Raw genomic sequence first — 27,048 nt, 5'->3', positions numbered from 1 at the left:
AGGCGCAGCGGATGTCGAGTTCCACATTATTTATTAAAGAAGTGAAACTTAGCAAAGACAAAACACAAATAAACAATAAACTAACAACGAACCGTGACAACAGAGAATGCTACGTGCACTAACTCAAAACAATATCCCATAAAACACCGGTGGAAAAAATGCTACTTAAATATGATCCCCAATTAGAGACAACGATAGCCAGCTGCCTCTAATTGGGAATCATACCAAACACTAACATAGAAAAACTAAACTAGAACCCCACATAGAAAATGATAACTAGAAAAAAAACAGTCACGCCCTGACCTACTATACCATAGAAAAACAAAGGATCTCTATGGTCAGGACAAGAGCACCTTGTGGATTAACTATAAACCCCAGAAGCGCTCCTCTCCTGTGTCTCCACATGAATGAAATAGAGTTCCTTCCAAAACATGAACATTCAGTGTATTAAAAAGCTACTTTTATGTGTACTGTCTTGGTCAACCCCAGGCTCCATACTAACATGATCCCATCTCTCTCCAGCAGTCCAACAGCAGCAAGCAGGCAGAGCCTAACCCCTTCCTGTCTGATGTCATTTCCTACTATGTGCGGACCGGACTGCAGCCTGTTTACTTCACCATCTATTCGGTCAAGGTGAGGAGACATAGGATGCATCTGAAATGGCACCCTATTCAGAGCCCTGTGGAACCTGGTCAAAAGCAGTGCACACTATAGGGACTAGGGGGGCATTTGGGACACAGACGTAACCATATGCTTCACAAACAGGTCTCGTTATCGCCTATGCACTATCGAATCTCTCTACCACTGTCTGTTGTCTATTGTGTGACATAATGACATTAAGTCTGCGACGATGGACTGAGCATAGCTTATCTTTAGCACTCTAGCATGTTCATGATTATCAGTCCTCACTCATAGACCAAAAAACACCAAATGCCATTTTGCAGACGCTTTTATCCGATGCGACTTACAGTCATGAATGCATACATTTTTTTACGTACGGTTGGCCCCAGCGGGAAACGAACCCCCGTGGCGTTGCAAGCGCCTTGCTCTACCAACTGACCCACGATTGTCATTCTCTTGCCTATGTTCTAGATCTGCTTCCCCAACCTGACCAAGGACCCAGTGGAGGACGTGTTTCTCTCCCACTTAGAGCTGGACTTCCCCGAGTTCAAACAGTCCCCAACTACTTTGAAAGGTAACATTTAGCCTCTGTACGCCCGATCAACGTACTCTGCGTCTGATGTTTCGTTTCAAACTGATCTGAAGTGTGTGTGTACGTGTGTACATGCATTGGTGTGTGCACGTGTATTTGTCACTCGCCCGGTCTGATCACGTCTGTCGTCCCTCTTCAGCCACGACCATCAAGCAGAAGAAGAACACAGGAGACGTATGTGGTGCTGTCGTCTCTGTCAACTACAAAAAGGTCAGCGAAAGATCAACCGTGTTTTTAACATGATCTCATCAATATACATCCACGTGAAAGTTCTGCATCTGGCTATAAAGTGAATGTTATGCTCTATTGTCATAGTGTTGATGCAACGTCTGTCTCTGTTTAGAGTTGAGAACTGCATCATGAGAGTGGCCTGACCTGAAGAGAGGTCATATAACCTGCATTTGACGTTTAGCTGTTAGCTTCTCTCTATGACCTCCGACCTGTGTCTCTGTCCTCCTCTGCAGGTGTCGTTGAGTGGTAGAGATGTAGACAAGGGTATGTCAGTGAGGACTTCAGGTGTTCAGATTAGTGCCATTCCCTCCAATGAAACTGAAGGTATGCAACACTAAATATCACACACAATGATATTTCCAACATTCATGTAATTCATTGATAGATTCATCTGTATTGTGATCAGTAGTAGCTGAGTTGCCACCCATTGGGCCCATATGTCAATTCAGCGGGCAAAGTCACAATGTAAAATAATAGTGAATGTCCATGCAAATAAGTTCTGAAATGTCTACTACTTTTCCCATATTATTCTGTATATCTGTTGAAGCCTGGGCTATGTTCTTGTTTTTGTTGTTGTTCTCAGATCTGAACTGTCTTACAGTAGCTTTCAACGAAACTAAACCCAAGAACACCATGGTGAGTTTACACCGTTTTAACACACAAATGTCTATTAGTGAAAGTTGTTATAAAATTCGGAAACATAAAACATATTTACTTCATCCTCTCGGTATTCTTGGGTCTCCGCCTTGTTCTTAACGTCACAAAGGCCTGGTTCGCTTGACTAATCCTGGTGCCCACATCGCTTTATGATCTCATAAACCTAGAACCCAAACCTAACACACAGACTTAATTCCACAGGAGGCCAAGATCCGTACCTGTAACATTAAGATCAGAACCCTGGAGATGAAAACCTTCACTGTGACCCTGGACAAAGACTCTAGGAGGACCTTCCGAGACATACAGAGGTGAGAGCTGTTGGTGTAGCTGTTGCCTACGGTTGGCCTAACATAAAAACTTGAAATAGATGAAAACAGTGGTTTGGTGGATAGACACATGATCTTGTTACCAGAAGGTTGCTGGTTGAAATGTATTCTGAAGCATATTGGCCTAACCTCATTTGGTTAGCCCTTGTCATACTGTATATGTTTTAGTTACATATGCACAAGTTATATATATTGTGCCATGTTACAGTATATATTATTTATATATATATATATTGCGCCATGTTAGAGTATATATTATATATATTGTGCCATGTTACAGTGTATATTATATATATTGTGTCATGTTACAATATGTACAGCTGAAGTCGGAAGTTTACATACATTTAGGTTGTAGTCATTAAAACTAGTTTTTCAAACTACAGTTTTGGCAAGTCGTTTAGGACATCTACTTTGTGCATGACACAAGTAATTTTTCCAACAATTGTTTACAAACAGATTATTTCACTTATAATTCACTGTATCACAATTCCAGTCAGAAGTTTACATACACTAAGTTGACTGTGTCTTTAAACAGCTTGGAAAATTCCAGAAAATTATGTCCTTGTTTTAGAAGCTTCTGACAGACTAATTGACATCATTTGAGTCAGTTGGGGGTGTACCTGTGGATGTATTTCAAGGCCTACCTTCAAACTCAATGCCTCTTTGCTTGACATCATGGGAAAATCAAAAGAAATCATCAAAGGCCTCAGAAAAAAAATTGTAGACCTCCACAAGTCTGATTCATCTTTGGGAGCATTTTATAAACGCCTGAAGGTACCACGTTCATCTGTACAAACAATAGTACGCAAGTATAAACACCATGGGACCACACAGCCGTTATACCACTCAGGAAGGAGAGGCGTTCTGTCTCCTAGAGATGAACGTACTTTGGTGCGAAGAGTGCAAATCAATCCCAGAACAACAGAAAAGGACCATGAGAAGATGCTGGAGGAAACAGGTACAAAAGTATCAATATCCACAGTAAAACGAGTTCTATATCGACATAACTTGAAAGGCCGCTCAGCAAGGAAGAAGCCACTGCTCCAAAATAGCCATAAAAAAAGCCAGACTACAGTTTGCAACTGCACATGGGGACAAATATTGTACTTTTAAGAGAAATGTCCTCTGGTCTGATGAAACAAAAATAGAACTGTATGGCCATAATGACCATCGTTATGTTTGGAGGGAAAAGGGGGAGGCTTGCAAGCTGAAGAACACCATCCCAACCGTGAAGCACGGGGGTGGCAGCATCATGTTGTGGGTGTGCATTGCTACAGGAGGGACTGGTGCACTTCACAAAATAGATGGCTTCATGAGGGAGGAAAATGATGTGGATATATTGAAGCAACATCTCAAGACATCTGTCAGGAAGTTAAAGCTTGGTTGCAAATGGGTCTTACAAATGGACAATGACCCCAAGCATACTTCCAAAGTTGTGGCAAAATGGCTTAAGGACAACGAAGTCAAGGTATTGGGAGTGGCCATCACAAAGCCCTGACCTTAATCCCATAGAACATTTGTGGGCATAACTGAAAAAGCGTGTGTGAGCAAGGAGGCTTACAAACACGACTCAGTTACACTCAGTTCACATTCTTAAAATAAAGTGGTGATCCTAAATTACCTAAGACTGTTATGTACTTGAGTGAAGACCCAAAAGCGGTTTTAACAGAAAACAGAGTTCTTTAATGAAAAACAGGAATGGCATAAATCCTCTTCCAACGTAGTCAATGGAACAAAAAGAACGTTAGTATAATGCAGGATGCACCTGCCAGGCAGACTCCGACAGGATAGGACAAGGTGGAAGCAAACGGGACGACAGCTTGCTTCTGGCATCAAAAACACAAACAAGAATCAGACACTGAAAGTAGCAGGAACAGAGAGAGAAATAGAGACCTAATCAGAGGGGGAAGAGAGAACAGGTGGGAAAGAGTGAATGAGCTAGTTAGGGGAGATGTAGAACAGCTGAAGAATGAGAGACAGAGAAGGTAACCTAAAAAGACCAGCAGAGAGAGACAGAGTGAAGAGAAAGGACAGGAACAGACATAACAAGACATGACAGTACCCCCCCCACTCACCGAGCGCCTCCTGGCGCACTCGAGGAGGAAACCTGGCGGCAACGGAGGAAATCATCGATCAGCGAACGGTCCAGCACGTCCCGAGAGGGAACCCAACTCCTCTCCTCAGGACCGTACCCCTCCCAATCCACTAGGTATTGATGACCACGGCCCGAGGGCGCATGTCCAAAATCTTACGAACCCAGTAGATGGGTGCGCCCTCGACAAGGATGGGGGGGAGGGACGAGCGGGGGCGCGAAGAACGGGCTTAACACAGGAGACATGGAAGACCGGGTGAACGCGACGAAGATAGCGCGGGAGAAGAAGTCGCACTGCGACAGGATTAATGACCTGAGAAATACGGAACGGACCAATGAACCGCGGGGCCAACTTGCGAGAAGCTGTCTTAAGGGGAAGGTTCTGAGTGGAGAGCCATACTCTCTGACCGCAACAATATCTAGGACTCTTGGTCCTACGCTTATTAGCGGCCCTCACAGTCTGCGCCCTATTACGGCAAAGTGCCGACCTGACCCCCTTCCAGGTGCGCTCGCAACGCTGGACAAAAGCCTGAGCGGAGGGGACGCAGGACTCGGCGAGCTGAGATGAGAACAGCGGAGGCTGGTACCCGAGGCTACTCTGAAAAGGAGATAGACCGGTAGCAGACGAGGGAAGCGAGTTGTGGGCGTACTCTGCCCAGGGAGCTGTTCTGACCAAGACGCAGGGTTACGAAAAGAAAGACTGCGTAAAATGCGACCAACAGTCTGATTGGCCCGTTCGGCTTGACCGTTAGACTGGGGATGAAAGCCGGACGAGAGACTGACGGAAGCCCCAATCAAACGGCAAAACTCCCTCCAAAATTGAGACGTGAACTGCGGGCCTCTGTCGGAAACGACGTCAGACGGAAGGCCATGAATTCGGAAAACATTCTCGATAATGATCTGAGCCGTCTCCTTAGCAGAAGGGAGCTTAGCGAGAGGAATGAAATGAGCCGCCTTAGAGAATCTATCGACAACCGTAAGAATAACTGTCTTCCCCGCTGATGAAGGCAGTCCGGTGATAAAATCTAAAGCGATGTGAGACCACGGTCGAGAGGGAATGGGAAGCGGTCTGAGACGGCCGGCAGGAGGAGAGTTCCCAGATTTAGTCTGCGCGCAGACCGAACAAGCGGCGACAAATCGACGCGCGTCACGTTCCCGAGTGGGCCACCAGAAACGCTGGCGAATGGAAGCGAGCGTACCGAACGCCGGGGTGGCCGGCTAACTTGGCAGAGTGGGCCCACTGAAGAACGGCCGGACGAGTAGGAACGGGAACGAACAGAAGGTTCCTAGGACAAGCTCGCGGCGACGGAGTGTGAGCGAGTGCTTGCTTTACCTGCCTCTCAATTCCCCAGACAGTCAACCCGACAACACGCCCGTCAGGGAGAATCCCCTCGGGGTCGGTGGAGACCTCAGAAGAACTGAAGAGACGAGATAAAGCATCAGGCTTGGTGTTTTTGAGCCCGGACGATAAGAAATAACAAACTCGAAACGAGCGAAAAACAGAGCCCAACGAGCCTGACGCGCATTAAGTCGTTTGGCTGAACGGATGTACTCAAGGTTCCTATGGTCAGTCCAAACGACAAAAGGAACGGTCGCCCCCTCCAACCACTGTCGCCATTCGCCTAGGGCTAAGCGGATGGCGAGCAGTTGATTACCAACATCATAGTTACGTTCTGACGGTGATAAGCGATGAGAGAAAAACGCGCAAGGATGGACCTTGCCGTCAGAGAGAGAGCGCTGAGAAAGAATGGCTCCCACGCCCACCTCTGACGCGTCAACCTCAACAACAAACTGACTAGAGATGTCAGGTGTAACAAGAATAGGTGCGGATGTAAAACGATTCTTAAGAAGATCAAAAGCTCCCTGGGCGGAAACGGACCACTTAAAGCACGTCTTAACAGAAGTAAGGGCTGTGAGGGGAGCTGCCACCTGACCGAAATTACGGATGAAACGACGATAGAAATTAGCGAAGCCCAGAAAGCGCTGCAGCTCGACGCGTGACTTAGGAACGGGCCAATCAATGACAGCCTGGACCTTAGCGGGATCCATCTTAATGCCCTCAGCGGAAATAACGGAACCGAGAAAAGGGACAGAGGCGGCATGAAAAGTGCACTTCTCAGCCTTCACATAAAGACAGTTCTCCAAAAGGCGCTGGAGGACGCGTCGCACGTGCTGAACATGAATCGAGAGAGACGGTGAAAAAAATCAGGATATCGTCCATGTAAATGAAAACAAAAATGTTCAGCATGTCTCTCAGGACGTCGTTAACTAGTGCCTGAAAGACAGCTGGAGCGTTAACGAGGTCGAAAGGAAGAACCCGGTATTCAAAGTGCCCTAACGGAGTGTTAAACGCCATCTTCCACTCGTCCCCCTCCCTGATGCGCACGAGATGGTAGGCGTTACGAAGGTCCAATTTGGTGAAAAACCTGGCTCCCTGCAGGATCTCGAAGGCTGAAGACATAAGAGGAAGCGGATAACGATTCTTAACTGTTATGTCATTCAGCCCTCGATAATCCACGCATGGGCGCAGGGACCCGTCCTTCTTCTGAACAAAAAAAACCCCGCTCCGGCGGGAGAGGAGGAGGAGACTATGGTACCGGCGTCGAGCGAAACCGACAAATAATCCTCGAGAGCCTTACGTTCGGGAGCCGACAGAGAGTATAATCTACCCCGGGGGAGTAGTTCCCGGAAGGAGATCAATACTACAGTCATACGACCGGTGTGGAGGGAGAGAAGTGGCCTTGGAACGACTGAACACCGTGCGCAGATCGTGATACTCCTCCGGCACCCCTGTCAAATCGCCAGGCTCCTCCTGTGAAGAAGAGACAGAGGAAACAGGAGGGATAGCAGACATTAAACAGGTCACATGACAAGAAACATTCCAGGATAGGATAGTATTACTAGACCAATTAATAGAAGGGTTATGGCGCACTAGCCAGAGATGACCCAAAACAACAGGTGTAAAAGGTGAACGAAAAATTAAAAAAAGAAATGGTTTCGCTATGATTACCAGAGACAGTGAGGGTTAAAGGCAGCGTCTCACGCTGAATCTTGGGGAGAGAACTACCATCTAAAGCGAACAAGGCCGTGGGCTCCCCTAACTGTCTGAGAGGAATGTCATGTTCCCGAGCCCAGGTCTCGTCCATAAAACAGCCCTCCGCCCCAGAGTCTATCAAGGCACTGCAGGAAGCAGATGAACCGGGCCAGCGGAGATGGACCGGAAAGGTAGTGCGTGATCCAGAAGGAGAGGCCTGAGTAGTTGCGCTCACCAGTAGCCCTCCTCTTACTGATGAGCTCTGGCTTTTACTGGACATGAGGTGACAAAATGACCAGCGGAGCCGCAGTAGAGACAGAGGCGATTGGTGATTCTCCGTTCCTTCTCCTTGGCCGAGATGCGGATACCCCCAGCTGCATAGGCTCAGCATCCGAGCCGGCGGAGGAGGGTGGCAGTGATGCGGCAGGTGGCAGTGATGTGGAGAGGGGAGCAACGGAGAACGCGAGCTCCTTTCCACGAGCTCGGCGACGAAGATCAAACCGTCGCTCTATGCGAATAGCGAGAGCTATTAAGGAGTCCAGACTGGAAGGAACCTCCCGGGAGAGGATCTCATCCTTAACCTCGACGAGGAGACCCTCCAGAAAACGAGCGAGCAAAGCCGGCTCGTTCCAGTCACTAGAGGCAGCGAGAGTGCGAAACTCAATAGAATAATCCGTTATGGATCGATTCCCCTGACATAGGGAAGACAGGGCCCTGGAAGCCTCCTCCCCAAAAACAGAACGGTCAAAAACCCGTATCATCTCCTCCTTAAAGTCCTGATACTGGTTAATACACTCAGCCCTCGCCTCCCAGATTGCCGTGCCCCACTCACGCGCCCGTCCGGTAAGGAGAGAAATGACGTAGGCGATGCGGGCTGCGCTCCTGGAGTAAGTGTTGGGCTGGAGAGAGAACACCACATCACACTGAGTGAGGAATGAGCGGCACTCAGTGGGCTCCCCAGAGTAACACGGCGGGTTGTTGATCCTGGGCTCCGGAGACTCGGAAACCCTGGAAGTGGGCGGTGGATCGAGGTGGAGTTGGTGAACCTGTCTTGTGAGGTCGGAGACTTGGACGGCCAGGGTCTCAACGGCATGTCGAGCAGCAGACAATTCCTCCTCGTGTCTGCCTAGCATCGCTCCCTGGATCTCGACGGCGGAGTGAAAAGGGTCCGGAGCCGCTGGGTCCATTCTTGGTCTGATTCTTCTGTTATGTACTTGAGTGAAGACCCAAAAGCGGTTTTAACAGAAAACAGAGTTCTTTAATGAAAAACAGGAATGGCATAAATCCTCTTCCAACGTAGTCAATGGAACAAAAAGAACGTTAGTATAATGCAGGATGCACCTGCCAGGCAGACTCCGACAGGATAGGACAAGGTGGAAGCAAACGGGACGACAGCTTGCTTCTGGCATCAAAAACACAAACAAGAATCAGACACTGAAAGTAGCAGGAACAGAGAGAGAAATAGAGACCTAATCAGAGGGGGAAGAGAGAACAGGTGGGAAAGAGTGAATGAGCTAGTTAGGGGAGATGTAGAACAGCTGAAGAATGAGAGACAGAGAAGGTAACCTAAAAAGACCAGCAGAGAGAGACAGAGTGAAGAGAAAGGACAGGAACAGACATAACAAGACATGACAAAGACAAGGAATTTTTACTAGGATTAAATGTCAGGTATTGTGAAAACTGGCTAAGGTGTATGTAAACTTCCGACTGTTTGTAAATAACTAAATGCACATATATGCTTTTAAAAAGTGTAATATTATAATCCTCATTCAATGTTCAATGTCACTAAAGCCTAAATAAACTGTCAAACATGCTCATCTAACTCTCATAATTTGACATGTCCTCTATCAATTCATTAATTTCCAGCATAGAGATCACCCCCTGTCTTGATCCTGGATACTGTGTCCAGAAGACCATGCGGTCCAAGTTCAGTTTGGGGGAAGAGGAGAGGGACGCTGGCCTCAGCAAGTACATGAACAAAGGACTTCCTCTACCAATCAATACATTCGCTGGTATCATCAACTGACTGATCCCACAACCATCTGGATGGACTCTACTGTAGAGAGGCTGAAATGTTGAGACCATCCACATTGTATGACGATCAGGGATGTGCTCAGCACTCACAACAGCGCCTCTGGGTGCCTTGAGGGGATGTGGAAAGAGAACCTGGGTGGCAGCTAACGGTAGCCCACGGTTATTTACCTGGTGTAACCTTGACAAGAAAACTAGTTGAGTTTGACAAGTGTTAGATTTGTCAACAAACAAATTAATTTACCATGGGTATTGGATCCCGTTCCAGTTTCTGCTTGTGACAGTTATCATATACTGTGCCCATGGGCATATCTCTGACTGACAGCATAGTCAAAGAACAATATTGCCTCTAAAATTGAGAATTTTATGAGCGTGTATGAGGCATGAGAGTGAAGCTGAGGTGGTATTAGCTCCTATATAGGCTTTAGCTCAGAGGACTAACATAAACTTGACAACCTGGGTTCAAAATCTGGTCCGTCAGAAGAGTAGCCAACCCTCCCAATCATCTAACCTAAGGGATGATTCATCCATCCCTTGACGTCAAGGGGGGCACATTCCATTTCAATTCAGTAAAGTTACTGTCAGGACCCGGTTACGAACCTGGGTCTCCGGAGTGAGAAACAGTCACTTAACCAACTGAGCCACGAATAGTCAGCAGAACCCAGAAGATGAGGCAGACACAGCAGTACTTAAGACGGTGTATTTAATAAAGTAAAAAGGAGAAGTCCTTCAATACAAAAAATGGCAAATCCAAAAGGTGGTAGGAATAGCACAAAAAGCCTCAAGAGATACTCAAAAATAAAAACAGAATTCCACAAGAGCATCCACCGGAATCGACAAGAATACACAGAACACTAGGGCTGGGTGCTAACATACAAACACAGAGCACAGAACTGAGGGAAACTAAGGGTTTAAATACAATCAGGGGAAACGAGGCACAGGTGCAAATAATAATGGGGAACAAGGGAAAAAACATGAGGTCAAAAAGCACAATGGGGGCATCTAGTGACCAAAACCCGGAACAACCCTGGCCAAATCCTGACAGTTACGGAGTAAACTGAAATTCCCATAGGAATTGACTGAATTGAAATGGAGTTGACCCCAACACTGCTTGCCATGTAAACACACTACCTGTTGCTCTTTGAGTTCTGACACTGAATCACCCTGGCAGGGTCATTTTCATTACTAAGCTTGGCAGAAGAACAACTTAAAGATAGTTTGATGTCTTGGTGAGCTAACAACAGAAGCTCTTTGAAGCAGTCACTTCATTTTATTAGCCAGTTCTTTAAAAAACAGGTTCCATTTAAAGGTGCATATGGCTCTGTGAGCTCATCTAAGTTCTTGCGAATTAGCAATAAAGGTTTGAATGCACTGTGCACAAGCCTTCAGTAAAAACATGACACAAAAGAACAGGCACCTATTTTAAGATCAAATTTATCACCCCTAACTTGAAGGTGATGGAACACAGTCACCGCTGTAAGGTATTGGCTGGTTTACAATAAATCAGCAGGTGATGGGGACCAGTTATCATATATGCACCCATAAAAAGTATGTAGATGACAAAAAAAGGACAGACATACAGACAGAGAGAGAAAGACACTGACTGACTGAATGACTGAGAGGCCACATCTATAAAAGCCACTGTCGTAATACCATTGATAGAAACGAGGGTCTTAAAGAGTTCTGACCGCCAGCTGGTATGTTTGTAATGCATCATCAATCATCAATAGACCTTTTTGCACACTTGTCTATTTTTTTAAATGTTATGTATGTAAGACTAATCATTGGAGTATGGTATCATTGAAATTACTTGTTTAATAGTAGTGTAAATACTAATGTATTTTATATAATTACTGTATATTTTATATAAAAAAGAGATGTTTTGACTTTTTCTGAAATGAAGTATGAATGAGCTGATTATTTGATTCTTAAAGGGATAGTTCACCCAAATTACAAAATGACATATTGGTTTCCTTACCCTGTAAGCAAGAAGTCAATGGACAAAGTATTACAGAAATACATGGACAAGGTATGACAGAAATACATGCTTTGGTTTAGTTTCCCTGGCACTGTTCCACTGCTAACGTTTTAGCATTTATGGCACAAGTATATACATATATACTGATATTAGCATTTTTCCTCATCATTTTCAAATCCTCTAGAAGGGACTTTGTTGAGCTTCACAATAAATTTTGAGATGCTTTTAGATGATTTGGACTTGATGTGTGAAAAATCCTAGTAATGGTACCATGACTTGAATGAGATTTGTGACACAAATGTTAAAACGGTGCAAGGGGAATAAAACCAAAGCATGGATTGCTGTCCTACCTTGTCCATAGACTGTTTATGCTGCATTCAAGACAACTCATAAACTCCAAACCTCAAAGTTAAAATGTGCGTACGTTTTGTTGTGTAGAGCTTCCTATTGGTTGATTCTAATACTTTCCAATTGGGAAACTGTGACCTCATCTTTCTACAACGAGTTTCCAAGTTGGACATTTCAGAGTTTCCTAGTTTGGAGTTTTCTTGAACACAGCATTACAGTTTAAGGAAACCAATTTGTGATTTTGTAATTTGGGTGAACTATCCCTTTAAGTACAGTGCTGTTGAATAAGATGGATACTGTGGGGGGGATGTATGTAGTACCACCGATTTACGTTAGGTGGCGGAATGGTCTAATATAAAAGTATATCTTCGAGTTTACAGTACAATAGGTATTGAAAACATCAGCCTTGGCTTGAACACCGCAAGCTCAAACAACGGAAAGAGCGTGACAACACCAGCACGTTGTGGAAGCGTTTTTACCCAATTCTCTGCCATGCAGCTTGGTACTTAATGAAAGACTGTGCGCATAGACTGCTCCAGTTGCCTTTTCTTGTCAGTTTTCCTTCGGTTTCCAAGACACAGCATTATATTTGTTTGACAGTGCATCCTTGACCAGTTTGGAATCGAACCCACTGTTGAGAGATGGAAAAGGAAAATAAACATGGATCATCACATCAGTACGGCTCTTTGGAATGCACTAAATGGAATACAGACAATTCCAAAACAGGTAAATTATGGTACTGTTTGTGTGTGCATAATTGCCCTGAGAAAGTAAGTAAATACTGTAGTATTTACTACAGGGAAATGCTTGCACTTGCATGCAGGTGTTGATGTTTGTTTCAAAATGTACGTCTACAGGTGGCAGTCAACAGCTGTAACTAGAGAGCTTACTGTTTATTTTAGTTTGTTAGGATCCCATCAACTACTGCACATGCAGCAGCTAACTCTTCTTGGGGTCCACACAAAACGTACAAATACATGACAAAGTACAAAAAAGATATAAACAAGGTCATGACATTCAAAATAAAAATAATATATGAGTTCTATATTGAAAGACACCAAGAAACAACAAAAATTATATTGACACACTATTCATATACATATACAGTACAGTTAAATTCGATCTTTAGAAAGAGGGGAGGTGCTGTGATACAATATGTTTTAAAAAAATATGTTTTTAAAGCTAAATTTGCTTTTTGCCTGAGTCAACTCTGGTGGCAGAGCATTCAATGATGACATGGCTCTATACATGCAGTGCCTTTGGGAAGTATTCAGACCCCTTGACTATTTCCACATTTTGTTAGGTTACAGCCTTATTCTAAAATTGATTAAATAATTTCCGCCCCTCATCAATCTACACAAAATACCCCATAATGACAAAGCAAAAACTGTTTTTTAGAAATATTTGCTAATAATTTTTAAAATAAAAATATTAAAATGAAATAAGTGTTCAGAACCTTTAATCAGTATTTTGTTAAAGAACCTCTGGCAGCGATTACAGCCTTGAGTCTTCTTGGGTATGACGCTACAAGTTTGGCACACCTGTATTTGGGGAGTTTCTCCCATTCTTCTCTGCAGATCTTCTCACACTCTGTCAGGTTGGATGGGGAGCATTGGTGCACAGCTCTTTTCAAGTCTCTCCAGAGATGTTCGATCGGGCTCAAGTCCGGGCTCTGCCTGTGCCACTCAAGGACATTCAGAGACTTGTCCCGAAGCCACTCCTGCGTTGTCTTGGTTGTGTGCTTAGGATCGTTGTCCTGTTGGAAGGTGAACCTTCACCCCAGTCTGAGGTCCTGAGCGCTCTGGAGCAGGTTTTCATCAAGGATCTCTCTGCACTTTGCTCCATTCATCTTTGCCTCGATCCTGACTAGTCTCACAGTCCCTACAGCTGAAAAACATCCCCACAGCATGATGCTGCCACCACCATGCTTCACCGTAGGGATGGTGCCAGATTTCCTCCAGACGTGACGCTTGGCATTCAGGCCAAAGTGTACAATCTTGGTTTCATCAGACCAGAGAATCTTGTTTCTCATGGTCTGAGAGTCTTTAGGTGCATTTTGGCAAACTCCAAGCAGGCTGTCATGTGACTTTTACTGAGGAGTGGCTTCCGCCTGGCCACTCTACCATAAAGGCCCGATTGGTGGAGTACTTGCAGAGATGGTTGACCTTCTAGAAGGTTCTCCCATCTCCACAGAGGAACTCTATAGCTCGGTCAGAGGGCCCTTCTCCCCCGATTACTCAGTTTGGCCACATCTAGGAAGAGTCTTGGTGGTTCCAAACTTCTTCCATTTAAGAATGATGGAAGCCACTGTGTTCTTAGGGACCTTCAACGCTGCAGACATCTTTTTGTACCTTTCCCCAGATCTGTGCCTCAACATACAGTGGGGCAAAAAAGTATTTAGTCAGCCAGCAATTGTGCAAGTTTTCCCACTTAAAAATATGAGAGAGGCCTGTAATTTTCATCATAGGTACACCAACCATGACAAATAAATTCATTAAAAATCCTACAATGTGATTTTCTGGATTTCTTTTTCTCATTTTGTCTGTCATAGTTGAAGTGTACCTATGATGAAAATTACAGGCCTCTCTCATCTTTTTAAGTGGGAGAACCTGCACAATTGGTGGCTGACTAAATACTTTTTTGCCCCACTGTAATCCTGTCTCGGGGCTCTATGGACAATTCCTTTGACCTCATGGCTTGGTTTTTACTCTGACATGCACTGTCAATTGTGGGACCTTATATAGACAGGTGTGTGCCTTTCCAAGTCATGGCCATCAATTGAATTTCCCACAGGTGGACTCCAATCAAGTTGTAGAAACATCTCAAGAGTGATCAATGGAAACAGGAAGCGCCTGAGCTCAATTTCGAGTCTCATAGCAAAGGGTCTGAATACTTATGTAAATAAGGTATTTCTGTTTTTTATTGTTAATACATTTGCAAAAAGTGAGAAAAAACAGTTTTCACTTTGTCATTATGGGGTGTGGAAAAAGTCGGAATACTTTCCGATGACACTGTAACTGACACTGTAACGCATTAAATGTGTTTTTGGTTTGGGTACAGTGAAGAAACCCATAGCGGTGTGTCTGCTGCGGTATGTACAGTGTATGTCTGTTTGAAGTGTATGCAAATAGATTATTCAAATGGTTAGGCGTTTTCAAACACACAAAAGAAGTAGTCAGTTTCTCCTAAACCCTCAAACATGAAATACTATGATGCATGTTGATGATGTTAGTTCTGTGTGTGCAGTTAAGGGCAAGGCATGCTGCTTTGCTTTGAGCCTGCTGCAGCTTTAATAGGTTTTTCTTTGCTCCACCTGGCCATATTACCAGACAGTGATCAAGCCCGAACAGTTGTGGTACACTTGTGTCAAAAATGCAGAACATATTTTTGTAACAGACATACCTCTCCCCATCTTTACAACAACGTTGTTCAATATGAATTGACCATGATAACTGACCACCCAATGTCACTCCTAGGAGTTCAGCTTCTTCAACTTGCTCAATGGTCACCACCTTTATGCACAACTCCATTTGAGGTTTGGTTTTTAGATATATATATATATAAGGCCAGTTTATTGTTAATGACTCATTCTGACACTGACTGTAACTCCTTGCTAAGAGTCTCAGTGAGCTCACTGGCAGAAGATGCAGATGTGTTGAGTGTGCAATCAACAGAATGCATAGTAATTTTAGCATCTTGTAAGACAAGTGGCAAATCATTTTTTTAAATAGAGAAGAGTAACGACCCAAAGGCAACTGCCCTGAGGGATACCACACTGTACATATCTGATGTTAGAGAAACTTCCATTGAAGAATACTCTCTGGGTTCTATTGGATAAGTAAATCTCCAACCATGTGATGGCAGGTGATGTAAAGCCATAAGTGAGTTTTTTAAATAACGTGTTTTAGAATAATGTGTACAGTCACAGGGTGTATGCCATTATAGTCAGTAAATTGCACCCCAAATTATAGATGATGAGACTTAACAAGACATTAAGAATGGAAGAGAACATTGCGAGTGTCCGTTTTGCAAGGCTGGGGACACACTGTTCCCACACTATTCATATCATTACATTAACAATTCTCTCAGAGTCATTCTCCTTTTGCTTTTCATGTTTCAACCACAAAAGGAATAGGAAAGTGTTTGTTTGTTGAGAATAATTTATATAATTTATTTGTAACTTAAACACTTTATTGTTTTAGTCATTATCTTCTATTTCTCTTCAATCAAAGTCCATGTAGGCTATTACTGCACTTCCTTCCTTCTTTCTTTCTTTCTTTCTTTCTCTCTTTCTATATCTCTCTCTACCTCTCTATATATTTTTTTTCTCTATCTCTCTCTCTTTTTCTCACCCTGTCTTTCTCTATCTTTCCCCTCTGCCCCTCTCTCTCTTTATTTACGGTCTTCTCACGCCCTCATCTCTCCCTCCTCCCTCTTTCTACCCTTCCTCCTTACTTCCCTCCCTCTTCTCTCCCTCCCATCCTCCCTGTCCGTTAGTCCGTCATTAAGTCCGTCACCTACCTCATCAAGAAGAAAACCGCCCAGGCTGATGGAGGGGGGGGGGATAAGGGACAGAGGGAGGAGAAGAAAGACAGACATTTGAGACCTTGTTTCAATCCCACTGTGGTAACGGTCGGCTAACAGATGCAGCAGTGTCCTCCAGTGACAGTGTGCTAGACATTCTCTTAGGGAGGGTGAGAGACATGGAGGGTGAGAGAGCCACAGTCAAACTTTTAAAGTTAGTTCTGCAGAGCGAGGTTGAAAGACGGGTAGTAGTGTACTTTTTTTAATTGAGCTTGGAACACAGAAATTGTCTCAACATGAGAAGCTTTGCAGAGGAATTGGATGACTGTTCTTCCAGTATCTCTATTATCCAATTCTTCCTCTCTACACGCACGCATGCACGCAACACACACACACACACACACACACACACACACACACACACACACACACACTTCTGCTATGCACTCTCACAGTGACCCTGGCTCTAACTCCAGGAATGACCCCCCTCCAGCCCTGATCTCTTTCCCTTAGTGTATGGGTGTGTACATGCCGCCTAGTAACACCAGACCCGGCCAACCTCTCAGCCCCAGACGTGATGATGGCTGTCAAGGAAATGGGTGCCGGAGGCTGGGTACACAGTGAACCTCTCTCTGATGGCTTTTGGGAAGCCTGTTGTGGCATTTTGAAATCCCAACGTGCCACGTGTATTGTCCTTAACAGGGGGGAAGTGTAGGTCAGAGGAGGGATGGGAATGGGATGCTAAAGACAATAGAGTTATAGAGAGAGAGGTTTGAACTTTAGGGGATGTTGGGAGTGTTGTCAGGTTTACTTGAATGAAGTTTGAAGTTTTTAAGATCCAGAGTCAACTAATCAGTCTTTATGATGAGACTACCCCTCCCTCCGGAGTAAAAGTGCCATGGCTGTCTTGACGTAAGTGCTGTCGTAGCGGGTCACATCAGGAAGTGTGTCATAGTAACACAGCTGAGCGGCTCTGTGAATATTCATATAGCTAAGTATTCATCCTTTGTGCCTGGCTGAGAAAGCTGAGTGCTTTGGCTCTTTGGGAGTCTCAGGCTTGTACACAATACAATGCTGACAGATGCCAAAGGGATATGAGTGGATATACACTGCTGATAGTCATCAAGTCTCTTTTCTTCAGCTTTTTAACTCTCTCAGTACAAGCCAAAGGTCACAGAGCCTAGTCAGCAGTGGCATGTATTCATGGATGCCAAGGGAAGCCAGACTTCCCAAAAAATAGAAGAAAAAAATAACATACAATAATTTATCTTTATTCTCTCTGTGTTTCATAATTTTCCTTCAATTCGCGAGAGGCTGAATGTATCTCACAGGAGAAAGGATGCGAGCAAGTGAAACAGCGCCCTTCTGTCTCTCTACGTGTAGGCAATCTATCTGAAGCTGTCTGGTCCTAACGAGTATGATATTGTTGCCACCCGTAACATTGAATACAAAGGAAGCCAGCGAGCATCTGGTCTCCCAATCAGCGTTGAGCTAAACTGAGCCAGCTCAACTGTGAATGGTCCTGGTGCACCAAAACAAAGTATGCTCTCAAATCCCATTGAGAGCATACGTCATTGATACAACAACTTGAATTGCTGCATCTCGTTGTGTTGTTGTCCTCCTTTGGCTAATTAGCCAGCTAGCTAAAATGGTCCCTTTCCTAAATTAGCCATGGATAGAGATAGGGATTTGTACTTGTGCGTTTACTTTTTTCTCCGAACTGGCCAATGATTACAATGGCAATTCTGATCCAACCATTAATTCATACATTGTTGTGCCCCTGACCTGAGACGGGTTGCATAACTCCCTGGTATGGCAACAGCTCGACCTCCGACCGCAAGGCACTACAGAGGGTAGTGCGTACGGCCCAGTACATTACCGGGGCCAAGCTTCCTGCCATCCAGGACCTTTATACCAGGTGGTGTCAGAGGAAAGCCTTAAAAATTGTCAAAGACTCCAGCCACCCCAGTCATAGACTGTTCTCTCTGCTACGGCAAGCGTTACCGGAGCGCCAAGTCCAGGCCCAAGAGGCTTCTAAACAGCTTCTAACCCCAAGCCATAAGACTCCTTAACAGCCAATCAAATGGCTACCCAGACTATTTGCCACCCTCAGACGCTGCTGCTACTCTCTGTTCTTATCTATGCATAGCCACTTTAATAACCCTACCTGCATGTACATAATTACCTCGGCACCGGTGCCCCCGCACAATGACACATTGACTCTGAACCTGTAACACCTGTATATAGCCCCGATATAGTTATTTACTGCTCCTCTTTAATCATTTGTTTTTCTTATCTCCTACTTTTTGGCAGGTATTTGTAATGTAAGGTCTACCTACACCTGTTGTATTCGGCGCATGTGACAAATAAAATGTGATTTGATGCAAGTTCAATATGTAGCCGGATGTAGAAGGCTAATGTTAACGAGCCAACGTTTCCTATGAATAGAAGTTAGGCTAGCGAGCAAGCATTTTAGCCAGGTAGCATAGGACAACAAAAAATAAAAGCATGTACTGCATGACAGAGTGATAGACCGTTTTGTCAACATGAAAGAGAGGAGGATGGCATTGGCTTTGCTCTACAAGTAGGGTGAGTCAACATGTTTCTCTACTTACCCGAATGTGCACACACACAGAAATCAGAACCATGGACAGCCACATCGTATTTAGTTTACGTTGATTGGAGTAAATTGTTTTTGGTGTATTTTAGGTGTCACTATATTAGACTAAGCAGAGGTGATTTGATGATGTTGAAGTTGAAATTGTGCTGCAATAGTGGAGGTGTAATGCTCCGGGTGAGGTGGGTGAGGAGTCAAATGCAGGAGACAGAGAGTTCAATGCTGTGCGTCTTTAATAGCACCAACGCACCACAGGGTGCTCACAATAGTTACGTTCCCAAACACAGGGAATCAAAATGTACAATGGAAAAAATCACGACCAGGCACTAACACGTACCTCTACAACAGAGCCAAAGGTTACACTGAAATAATCCCGCACAACAACCAGGCGGGCCGGCTGTCTAATAAAGACAAACTAATTAAACATAAACAGGTGCTACCACTAAACATACAAGGAGGGGGAGGAAAGACAATCAGTGGCAGCTAATAGGCCGGTGACGACGACCGCCGAGCGCCACCCGCCCGGGAAAGGGAACCACCCTCGGTCGGACTCGTGACAGGAGGCAGCTCCTGTTTTCTTTGCGACTTGCGGTAACTCCCTGTGGTTCTAAATCAATAGTTGTTTAGTGGTCCGAAAATGTCGGAAACGTTAACTAGCTTGACCATTCTATAGGCCAGGTAACTGTCTGTTACTGCACATGCTATATATGTTGTATTATGATTTTTTTGCGGATGGAAGGACAGGGGGCTTGTCTTTTTAACAATTTGTCTCCTTTTTTTCTCCTTTTTCTCCTTTTTTTCTTCTTTTGTGGTATCCAATTGGTAGTTACAGTCTTGTCTCATCACTACAACTCCCATACGGACTCGGGAGAGGCGAAGGTCAAGAGTCGTGCATCCTCCGAAACACAACCCAACCAAGCCACACTGCTTCTTGACACAATGCCCATTTAACCCGGAAGTCAGCCGCACCAATGTGTCGGAGAAGAAACCGTACACCTGGCAACCATGTAGGTGTGCACTGCTCCCGACCCGCCACAGGAGTCGCTAGTGCGCGATGGGACAAGGACATTCCTACCGGCCAAACCTTCTCCTAACCCGGACAACGCTGGGCCAATTGTGCACCGCCCCATGGGTCTCCTGGACAGAGCCTGGACTCAAGTGCCTTAGACCACTGCTCCACTTGGGAGGCCTTTCCCCAGTGATTTTCCGCACGCACCGCTAGTACTAGTTAGAATACACCTCTTCTCTTCCTTTCAGCTCCCTCAAAGGATGTTATATCTGATTCTGCACATCAAGCCCAGTCCAGCCTGCCAAGTGAAAAGGATATCTCTCCTTATTTCTCTCTCTCTCTCTCTCACTCTTCCCCTCTCCTTCTCTCTCAGCTTTATTGTCAATTGCAATTTGTCATTGCAAAGGGTATCAAAGTAGACCGTCTCCCTCTTCCTCCTGAGGGATGAGACTATCAGAGTCTCTGTTCAGTCAGTGGTGGTGGTGTGAGGTTTCTCAATCCCCAGCCCAGCTGGTGTCTCAGTTAGTCGGGCTCAACACAGAGCATCTCAACAGCGGGGGTTAGTTAGTTATATAGAGCCGCTAGGGAACCAAGACACCTGCAGACGAGACTCAGAAGAGACTCGGAGGAAGAGAAGGCAGACTGACTGAGCTGTTGAACCTCTGACTTCCTTTAGCTCAGCAAGCTAACACAGTATTTTGGCATGCAGGACACTCAGCAGCATACCTCAATACGCCTTCATCACGGAATTACTGATCTTTCTGACAGGTCTAGCATCAGTAAATAAAGTTAAATCCATGTATAATCTGTTTTTTTCTGTGACTTGTAGGTGTAAATCTGCGAAAGAAATAGGTAGTTGTGGATGCAGTTGAATGTTTGATCAAGAAATACTGATCTAGGATCAGATGTATAATCCTCATTTGTGCAACTAGTAGGCATAAATCTGCGAAAGCAATAGGGAGTCGGGGAGGTGGAAGCAGTGGAATGTTTGATTTCATGGCAGAGTGTTTGGCTGATTGAAATTCTGCAGTGGGTCTGAAGCTGAAATGTTTTGAACTGGCTCCATCCCACACTAGTTGTCGGGACTCTGAGGGAAAACAAAGCTTGATGTTAACAGCTCAGGCCAGACAGACAATGTGGCGAAGCTTATAATACATGATCTATGATCACATTATGTAACAGCAGGTGAGATGGAATAGAGGTAAAGGATGGTAAACTACCCGTAGTAATTACACTCTGGTTACCAAAGTAGTAAAAAGCCAAGTAAATGTTATAAAGCAACTTAAAGAAATGGCCTGGCAAGATGTGCCCTGCATAAATTCAAGAAATGCACATTGATATACACATAAGTATTTATTGTAATGTCATTCTGTTAGGTATTTCCTTTTTCTGATGTCTGGCTGCCACTGTAAAACCCCATAAGTAGCTGTTCATACTTGGATCTATTTTTCTTGGTGATTTATATTCTGCTCAAAGCCCACTGGGGGTGAGGGAGGTAGGACACAGAGGCAGACTCACTCGTGCGCAAACTTTCTCTCTCCCTCGCTCTCACGCTCTCATTTACTCACTGTGAGCCAGTGCACTGTCTGCACCAGAGCAGTCAGACAGTCAACTCTTTTCTCAAACGGTTCCCCAGAGTCTCTGTGGGTTCAGACCATCAACAGTAATTACAAGGAACACAGTTCTTCTACCTCTACTTCTCAAACGTTGGGGAATTGCTAAAAAGTCTTTGAACTCAAAGGCTGATTTTTTTTTTACCTCTAACGTTTCTCATAACAATGACTGAGGAAGAAGCCTCCAACTTGCTGCCAAAGCGTAGATTTTGTGACTTTTAATGAATTGTTTTCATCACAGCAAAAGCGTTAGGCCCTGGCTAGATTTTTTAGTTTTTGCTGTGTGTGTATTTGATTAAGCCTGGAACAAAACCTAACTGAATTCCTTAGCCTGCATTGAACCAGACAAAATCAATGTTTTGCTTGGCAGCCTACAAAGATGATGATCTGGTCCCAAGCTACCTTATCCATGATGCTACAGTAGGACATGTTGTGTCATACAGCCATCTTTATGCGTATGCCAGCTTTATCCTGTCACAATGTTGCTATGCCAACCCAAGTGTGTGTGTGTGTGTGTGTGTGTGTGTGTGTGTGTGTGTGTGTGTGTGTGTGTGTGTGTGTGTGTGTGTGTGTGTGTGTGTGTTGTGTGTGTGTGTGTGTGTGTGTGTGTGTGTGTGTGTGTGTGTGTTCTACCATATCATTCCGAAATGTAGATCTGGAAAGAAGTTGAATAGAAAAACTTAACTTTTGTCTGTCCTCCTCTCTGATCAGAAGAGGACATCGTCTCCATGGCAGACTCCACCATCACCATAGATGACATCGAGGAGAGCTTTTCAAGATTGACAGGATTCGAGATGTGCTGGTCAGAAGAGAGTCAGAACTCAGATACATGTGAGTGTCTTGTATGTCAGTTATCTCTGATCTGGATAGCTCTACTCTGGATATCTCCAATCTAGATAATTCTACTGTATTGTCACGTATTATTCTGAATAGCAGGGTAGTGTGCTTGTGCTTGTGTGTGTGTGTGTAACTAGTGTCTAAGATGTATTTTTTGGCTCACCTGCCAAGGGGACTGGTAGAAAAGCATCTTTTTTCACCGGACAAAATAATAAATTGCCTTTGTGTGTCAAATATACATTAATTTCAGTACATTTCATTGAGATAAGGTATTATGTTGAACACAAACTCAAAGAAGAGGCCAGTGCAAAATTTGAAACAAAATTATTTTAATATATTGATCAACAGTTAATCAAATCAAGTGTATTTGTAGAGCACATTTAAAAACAACTGTAGTTGACCAAAAGTGCTGTCCAGAGTGCAAAAAAAATGATACAATTATGAGAAGTGCAGTGGACATAGAACTGGTGTTCTCCTGATACAAAGGGGAAACACATCTACAAATCCTTTACTTTGAGTAGAAATACCCTGATAAAATAGAGGTCAAATAGAGACAACTGAATAACTCTTGAACTCAAAATTCTACTGAAGTATTGGCTATTAAATGTATGTAAGGATCAAACATAAAAGTACATTTGAAGGTTTTGTAAACCTATCAGATGCTTAATAATTGTAATAAACTTAAACCTCCTCATCAGACTCCTCACTCTCTACCGCAATCAACCTCTTTGCACAGTCCATGAAGTCTGGCCTCCTGCTCCTGACAGAGTCCTGGTGCCATAGAATCACAGCATTTATCAGACCATACTCCCTGATCTCTGGAGAGGACAGCTGGGCCATGAGGAAATCTGACAGTGTATCAGACTTTAGGTTGGACCACCAATCGTTTTTCACCTGTTTCATGGTATTAAAACCTCTTTCACATTCAGCTGTGGAGGCAGGGAAGAACAGGACCAGGTCAACCAATCCCAGCAAATCAGGGCAGGAATGCTGATGGCTGCTGTTGACACGGAACCAGGACATCTTCTGCAGGTACTGGGGCCCTTGGTACATCGACACCTTCAGGACAGTCCACTGGTCAGGGATCCTTTCATCATGGACGCCAGAGGTCTCCAGGGCAGTCCACTGGTCAGGGATCCTTTCCATATGGATGCCAGAGGTCTCCAGGACAGTCCACTGGTCAGGGATCCTTTCATCATGGATGCCAGAGGTCTCCAGGGCAGTCCACTGGTCAGGGATCCTTTCCATATGGATGCCAGAGGTCTCCAGGACAGTCCACTGGTCAGGGATCCTTTCCATATGGATGCCAGAGGTCTCCAGGGCAGTCCACTGGTCAGGGATCCTTTCCATATGGATGCCAGAGGTCTCCAGGATGGTCCACTGGTCAGGGATCCTTTCCATATGGATGCCAGAGGTCTCCAGGACAGTCCACTGGTCAGGGATCCTTTCATCATGGATGCCAGAGGTCTCCAGGGCAGTCCACTGGTCAGGGATCCTTTCCATATGGATGCCAGAGATCTCCAGGACAGTCCACTGGTCAGGGATCCTTTCATCATGGATGCCAGAGGTCTCCAGGGCAGTCCACTGGTCAGGGATCCTTTCCATATGGATGCCAGAGGTCTCCAGGACGGTCCACTGGTCAGGGATCCTTTCATCATGGATGCCAGAGGTCTCCAGGGCAGTCCACTGGTCAGGGATCCTTTCCATATGGATGTCAGAGGTCTCCAGGGCAGTCCACTGGTCAGGGATCCTTTCAACATGGATGCCAGAGGTCTCCAGGATGGTCCACTGGTCAGGGATCCTTTCCATATGGATGTCAGAGGTCTCCAGGGCAGTCCACTGGTCAGGGATCCTTTCAACATGGATGCCAGAGGTCTCCAGGACAGTCCACTGGTCAGGGAGCCTTTCAACATGGATGCCAGTCTCCCGGACAGGCTTGAAATGGTCCACCAGGGTTTCCAGTTCAGTGTCTCCAAAATCTATAATACTTGTATACATTACAACAAGCATCATGCAGTTTAAATTCTCAAACTATAAAAATATGATCCTGAATCTTACCTGACTGCCCTGTAATAGAAAACAGAGTAACCTGCTGCTGCATGTCCTGACTCTGGCCAGTTGGTGAAGCTGACCAGCTTGGTGGCACACAGGACCTCTATACTGGCGTCCTGGAATTGCCACCCCCCAAAAATCTATTAGATATGACACATTATCAGTGCATAAAGCATTGAAACATGATGTTACTAATTGTAACGGTGTTTGTTGTTATTACTGGACATTACATGTTGATGATGACATTTGGAGTACTTAGCATAGCAATCTCGAGCCACTACCTGTTCCAGGTGCTGGACAAGCCCCTGGTAACCTCGCAGGAAGTGGTCCAGTGCACGCAATTAGGTGTCCTACCCATCGGGTCCCGCCAATTCTGATGGGCGGCAGTGGTGTGGGCCCAAGAGCCTGGAAGCTGTTTACCAGGTTTGCCCTGTTCAGTGGACTGCTGTGGTAGAAGGCGTAGAGCCCACTGAGGAGGTCTTCTACTTTCTGAAACATCAAGTTGGCCCGGATGGCATCAGAAAAGGTCAGTTCAAGGCGGTGTGCCATACAGTGGATGCCGATGATGTAGGCCTTGTACCCCTTCAGCCAGCTGACCACACCATTCTTGGCTCCGGTCATCACAGCAGCTCCATCTGTTCCAAGAGCGACCAACTTGCTCCCCCACTCCCTCCATGATGGCACTGATGGCGTTGCTTATGTGTGCCACGTCTGTCTTCTCCACCGACTTGATGCCAACAAACGTCGACTCGATCTAGCCCATGTGACAGAATCTGACAAACTAACTCCTCTTTCACAGAATTGTCTGTGGAGCCATCTGACATGATGGAGAGAGTTTTTCAGATTCTCTCTGATGTTGTTTCTCTCCACCTCTGCAATATGGTGCCTAAACTCATTGGCCTGCTTCTCATTTCTATATGTTGACCGAACAGCAAACTGCAAAAATCAAACATCAAATGAATTCAGTTTTAATATATAGATTGCCATATCATGGATTCAGAGCTGTGGTTGAAAAGCAATTTTCTGTCCATTCAAAAATAAGTTTTCTGAACAACAGGTTATGGTCAATAATATCAAATTCTGCACTGAAATCTAAAAGTACAGCTCCCACAATATTCTTATTATTAATTTATTTCAACCAATCATCTATCATGACACAAGGCGAGACCCAGATGCAGACACAGGAGGCAGTTGGTTGGAGTCATACAATATTTATTAATCCAATAGGGGAAGGCAAGAGAATGGGTGTGGACAGGCAAAAAAGTCAAAACCAGTTCAGAGTCCAAAAGGTACCGAAGGGCGGGCAGAATGAAAGTCAGGCAAGGCAGGATGATCAGGCAGGCGGGAAAGAAGTCCAGAGTCGCGCAGGGGTCAAAACCAGGAGGACTATCACAAAGAGAATAGAAAAAAAAGAGTATGGGGAAAAACACGCTGGTTGACTTGACTAACATACAAGACGAACTGGCACAGAGAGCCAGGAAACAGGGATAAATACATTGGGGAAAACAAGCGACACCTGGAGGGGGGTGAGACAATAACGAGGACAGGTGAAACTGATCAGTGTGTGACATCATCAGTCATTTGTGTCAGTGCAGTACATGTTGAGTGCCCTTCTCTATAAGTATGCTGAAAGTATGTTGTCAGTTTGTTTATAGAGAAATAGCATTGTATTTGGTCAAACACCATTTTTTTCTAACAGTTTGCTAAGAGCTAGCAACAAGCAGATAGGTCTGCTTTTAGAACCAGTAAAGGCCGCTTTACCACCCATGGGTAGCCGATTGACATTGGCTTCCCTCCAGGCCTGAGGACAAACACTTCCCTCTACACTCAAAAATATGACAGAGGAGTGGCTGTAGTGTCAGCTACCATCCTCAGTAGTTGTCAATGCCAGGAGGTTTGTCATTATTGATCGATAACAATAATTTTTGCACCTTGTCCTCACTAACTAAACAAAAATATGAAAAATGCTTTTCTTTCATTATGTTTTTTTATGCATGAATACAATGGCTCACTGTTCCTTGTTGACATTTCTTGTCTAAGTTTGCCCACTTTGCTAATGACGTAATCATTAAAATAATTGGCACATCAAATGGTTTTGTGATGAATAAGCCATCTGATTCAATGAAAGACGGAGATGAATTTGTCTTTCTGCCCATAAATTAATTTAAAGTACTCCAATTATTTTTCCATCATTCTTTATATCATTGATCTTGGCTTCATAATACAGTTTCTTCTTCTTTTTGTTGAGTTTAGTCACATCAAGTCTCAATTTGCAGTAAGTCAGCCAATCAGATGTGCAGCCAGACTTATTAGCCACTCCTTTTGCCCCATCTCTTTCAACCATACAGTGCCTTGCAAAAGTATTCACCCCCCTTGGCGTTTTTCATATCTTATTGCTTTACAACCTGTAATTTAAATAGATTTTTATTTGGATTTCATGTAATAGACATACACAAAATAGTCCAAATTGGTGAAGTGAAATGACA

At 44.6% G+C, this 27,048-nt stretch overlaps 1 protein-coding gene and 1 pseudogene across 3 annotated transcripts in view; both read left to right on the top strand.

Annotated features, from left to right (window-relative positions):
* The window catches only part of LOC135537266 (phosphoinositide 3-kinase regulatory subunit 6-like), a 37,226-nt gene extending 24,640 nt beyond the window's left edge, over window positions 1-12,586 (top strand). For 2 of the 3 annotated variants that reach the window (XM_064963467.1, XM_064963462.1), the window contains exons 14-20: window positions 523-633; window positions 1,093-1,195; window positions 1,353-1,423; window positions 1,678-1,768; window positions 2,028-2,080; window positions 2,303-2,409; window positions 9,420-12,586. In XM_064963467.1, coding sequence (XP_064819539.1) covers window positions 523-633; window positions 1,093-1,195; window positions 1,353-1,423; window positions 1,678-1,768; window positions 2,028-2,080; window positions 2,303-2,409; window positions 9,420-9,579 — 696 coding nt within the window. In that variant the 3' untranslated portion in view covers window positions 9,580-12,586. The remainder of the gene's footprint in view (window positions 1-522; window positions 634-1,092; window positions 1,196-1,352; window positions 1,424-1,677; window positions 1,769-2,027; window positions 2,081-2,302; window positions 2,410-9,419) is intronic. The other variant, XM_064963475.1, reaches the window with a different exon arrangement.
* Window positions 12,587-16,613: 4,027 nt separating this feature from the next.
* The window catches only part of LOC135528526 (bMERB domain-containing protein 1-like), a 56,116-nt pseudogene continuing 45,681 nt past the window's right edge, over window positions 16,614-27,048 (top strand).

The sequence above is a fragment of the Oncorhynchus masou genome, chromosome 5, assembly GCF_036934945.1.
Source record: "Oncorhynchus masou masou isolate Uvic2021 chromosome 5, UVic_Omas_1.1, whole genome shotgun sequence".
Taxonomy (NCBI): Eukaryota; Metazoa; Chordata; class Actinopteri; order Salmoniformes; family Salmonidae; genus Oncorhynchus; species Oncorhynchus masou.
This window is presented reverse-complemented; position numbering and strand designations above follow the sequence as displayed.